Source organism: Chenopodium album, chromosome 12, assembly GCF_948465745.1.
Source record: "Chenopodium album chromosome 12, dcCheAlbu1.1, whole genome shotgun sequence".
Classification (NCBI taxonomy): Eukaryota; Viridiplantae; Streptophyta; class Magnoliopsida; order Caryophyllales; family Amaranthaceae; genus Chenopodium; species Chenopodium album.
The window spans coordinates 8,869,354-8,873,449 of record NC_137845.1 but is presented as its reverse complement, the minus strand read 5'-3'; the positions used below and the strand labels follow the sequence as shown (position 1 = coordinate 8,873,449).

At 42.0% G+C, this 4,096-nt stretch overlaps 1 protein-coding gene and 1 non-coding gene across 2 annotated transcripts; one reads left to right on the top strand and one right to left on the bottom strand.

Moving 5' to 3' along the window:
- Window positions 1-2,051: 2,051 nt before the first annotated feature.
- LOC145570796 (uncharacterized) lies at window positions 2,052-3,209 on the top strand. The gene has a single exon (XM_081629934.1). The coding sequence runs from the start codon at window positions 2,052-2,054 to the stop codon at window positions 3,207-3,209; it is 1,158 nt and encodes a 385-aa protein (XP_081486060.1).
- On the bottom strand, window positions 2,435-2,536 carry LOC145573316 (small nucleolar RNA R71). The gene has a single exon (XR_014097365.1). It is a non-coding gene; the product is annotated as a small nucleolar RNA R71 (small nucleolar RNA).
- Window positions 3,210-4,096: the final 887 nt, after the last annotated feature.

The window sequence follows — 4,096 nt, the reverse complement described above, 5'->3', positions numbered from 1 at the left end:
AGCCTATGGATCATGAACCAAGGTTAGAAGCAAGAAGATAATGGAAAGAAGCCAAGGAAAAGGAGTCAAGTCAAGAAGAAAGAGATATGTGCAGTGGAGAGGCCTCTCCATAGAGTGGCGCGGCCTCTCCCTAGGAGCGGCCTCTCCAGGTCAGTGGAGAGGCCTCTCCACCCCGCTGCTGTAGCTACTGCCAAACTTGGCAGTTTCAAGGATTTTGTGAGGAGAGGCCTCTCCAACTTTATGTCGCGGCCTCTCCACCTGGAGCGGCCTCTCCACCTATTTGGAGAGGCCTCTCCACCTCGTTGCTGAACTTCCTGCCTCACTTGGCAGATTTGAAAGAAGAGATGAGGAGAGGCCTCTCTAACATAGGGGAGTGGCCTCTCCATCTGAGGAGCGGCTTCTCCACCTTTTTGGAGAGGCCTCTCCACCCTGCTACGGAGCATTCTGCCCCAATTTTCCCCAGTTTGGAGCGGCCTCTCCAGACCTTGGAGAGGCCTCTCCCGACGAGTTCCGCGAACTTTCTATTGCGGAGTTTACTATGAAATTGGGGATTATAAATAGCTTTAAGGGGCTCATTTGTAGGCATCTTCTTCTCTCTTAACTCCTTTAGACTTATTCTTTTAATTAGTTCATAGTTTTCCTCTCCCTTAGTTTAGTTTCTTAAAACTCAATCATTTTGTAAGAATTATTGGAACTTTGTTCTATCAATTTCAACAACAATTATTCTCAACTTTGGAGCATCAATTAGTAAACTCTTTCTCTCTCCTTTGTTATTTAATTTTCGTATTTTTTCTTTGATTAATCTTGGTTCTTGCTTAATCTTTGTTAACTGTTCTTGCATGTTCAACCATTTTTGTTTATTCTCTCTCCTAGTTTAATTGAATTCATGTTAACCCTAGATTTAATTGCTAGATTGTTTTTCACCATGATTTGTGAGTAGTTAATTAGCTAGGGGTTGGGTGAAGACCCAACCAAGCCATGGGTTGATTGTTGTTTGTGCTTGCATGTTCATTTTGGGTTGATGATTGATTGTTAAGGAATTGGTTAATTGCATGTGTAATTGGTTGGCCACTATTGCTCATGTATTCACTTCTATGCTAGCATTGAGAGATGGAGTCTAGTTGTGAGCCTATTCTTATATGATTATGCTAAATTCCTCTTGATTATGGTTCCTTGTTTGAATGATGTAGTAGTCTTAGTTGCAACAATTAGGTGAGAAATCACAATTGTTTGTGCCTTAATGCTTTCTTGGACCGATTGAAAGACAAACCCGAGTTAGTAGTCTACTTCCCATTGTTAAGACTTGATTGGCCTATCTTGTTAGTTGAGTTTGGTTTAGGATTTCTTAGTGTTATGGCTTCGAAAGAAGGCAATGTTGAGTGCCCTCTCTATCACCCAATTTGTGTTCATGCTTGCCTATTGATTTGATCCGTTGGTTTGGTTGGAGTCGATCCCTATTTCCCCCTAGTGTTTGTCTCCATAGTAGTTATCTAATCAAAACCCCCAATTTGTGACCGAACTAGATTGCAACCGTTTCATATTCTCGGTGTACTTACCCATTCCCTGTGGATACGATCCTCTACTTACCCTAGACTTGTCTTAGGTTGGTTTAGGTAGAAATATTATTTGGTTTTAGGGTGATTGTCCAACGACCGATTAATCCCTCCTACCAAAATGGCACCGTTGCCGGGGAATGGCGTTAAGCATTGAGTTACTTATGAGATATGTGAGACTAGTTCATTTGTATAGATTTATTTTTTTTTCTTTGTTTTCTTTGTCTAACCTACTAATCTCCCATCTAGTCTTCTTTGTTTATGCCCAAACGCAGCAATAGGACACTTCCTCTTATGCCGTTGAATCTTGAGCTTGAAAAAGTAGTAAGGGCAAATCGAAGAGAAAAGAGGGCGATAGCTAGTGGTGCCACATCAAGTGAGGCACAAGTGGTAGTTGAGTCCGATCATTCTAGTTCTAGTGAGTCTAGTGGAGACACCATTCCATTAGAGTAACCTAGGACAAATTCTCCAACTTCTCCACCTCTTCACCAATTTGAAATGGCCGCTCCGAACAAGACTTTGAGAGAGTTTGGTGTTCCTCCTCCATATCAAGAAGCAAGTGGGATTGCTACTCCCGCTATTGAAGCAAACAACTTTGAGATAAGGCCCGCCCTTATCACCTTGATTGAGGGTCATCAATTCTCCGGGGCAAAGCATGAAGATCCCATTGCACATCTCAAGCAATTCACACGGTATTGTAGCACCGTGAAGGCAAATGGGGTGACTCCGGAGTACATTCTCTTAAGCATGTTCAAATTCTCTTTAACGGGCAAGGCAAGTGATTGGCTTGATAGGTTGCCTCCAAACTCATTGAATACATGGAATGAGGTGACTTCGGCATTCCTTGGGAGGTTCATACCTCTTGGGAAAACAGCGGAGTTGAGGTCAAAAATATATAACTTCCAACAAGAGCCCGATGAATCCCTCTATGATGCTTGGGAGAGATTCAAGAGCTACCAACAACAATGCCCCCACCATGGCATGGAAGATTGGCTCTTTCTCCATGGGTTTTATAGAGGACTCTTGAGATCGGACCGCATACTCTTGGATGGAGCATCGGGAGGACCTATCATGAACAAGCCACCCACGGAGGCACTAAAGATCATAGAGGATGTAGTTCAAAACTACACCGATTGGAGCCCCGATGAGAGAAGCATTTCCAAGAAAGGAGGAAAGTATGAGGTAAATGCTATAAATATGATTAATTCAAAATTAGATGCTTTATCTTCTAAGTTTGATCAATTGCAATCCTATTCTCTATCCCCTTCCCCACGTCAAAATTCGCATGCATCTAGTTCATTGAATGAAAACATGTCAATACAAATGATGGCTTGTGATGCTTGTGGAAGTGATGATCATGTGATTTCGGAATGCTATTTGCTAAATGATGCATGTTCCCCTTCCCCTTCCATGGAACAAGTAAATGCAATTAACAATGGTCAAACCAATCCTAGGTATGACCCTTATTCCAACACCTACAATGAGGGATGGAAACATCACCCAAACTTTGGTTGGAAAGGGGGTCAAACCCAAGGAAAGGGGGTCAAACCCAAGGAAATGGTCAAGGTCAATATAGTGGCCAAAGGAATGTTCAAAATAATCAAGGAAACTATAGGAACCAAGGTAATGGTAACTATGTGTCAAACAACCAAGTAAATCAACAAAATGACAATAGGTATCACCAAAGAGGTCAATATTCGTCTAATCATAACCCACCCGGTTTTAATGGAGGAAATAGACCTACCCTTGCTCCTATCCCTCAACCTCCTCTCCAACTTCAAGCTCCCCCTCCTAAGTCAAGTCTAGAAACAACAATGGAAAAATTTGTTAATGCTCAAACCAAGAAAACCAATGACTTAGAGGAGTCTATCAAGCAAGTACAAGTCCACAATAAGATGCTAGAAACTCAATTAACTCAACTAGTTAATGCACTTAAAAGTAACAATTCTAGCACCTCTTCGCCTAGTCAAGAAGAACATTGTAAGGCAATCATGACTAGATGTGGGACTAGCATATATGAAACTCCACCTATGAGCTTGCAAAAAGAGAGTGAGAATGAGGAGGTTAGAGAAGAAAAACAATGTGAGGTGTCTAAGTCAAGTGAGGATGAGATGGTTGTCATGAGTGAGTCCACCATGGTGAGCTTAACCGAAAATTGTAGTGCAATTATCAACAACCATTCACCCACTAAGCTAAAAGATCCCGGAAGTTTCTCTATTCCTTGCTCTATTAAGAACGTTTCCTTTGAAAATGCCCTATGTGATTTAGGAGCTAGCGTGAGTTTGATGCCTTTTTCGGTTTATGAGAAGCTTGGTATAGGTGGTTTGGTACCCACTAATGTCACTCTTCAACTTGCCGATGGATCCACCAAATTCCCTAAGGGTAAGGTTGAGGATGTCCCTCTCAAGGTAGGTGATTTCACCATTCCGGTTGATTTTATTGTGTTAGGAATGACGGAAGATGTCCTCACCCCCATTATCCTAGGTCAACCTTTCTTAGCAACGGGTGGTGCAATCATTGATGTTAGGGAAGAAAAACTCACA

Coding starts and splice junctions, on each gene's coding strand:
- LOC145570796 (XM_081629934.1), top strand. CDS start 2,052: ATGGCCGCTCCGAACAAGACTTTGAGAGAGTTTGGTGTTCCTCCTCCA.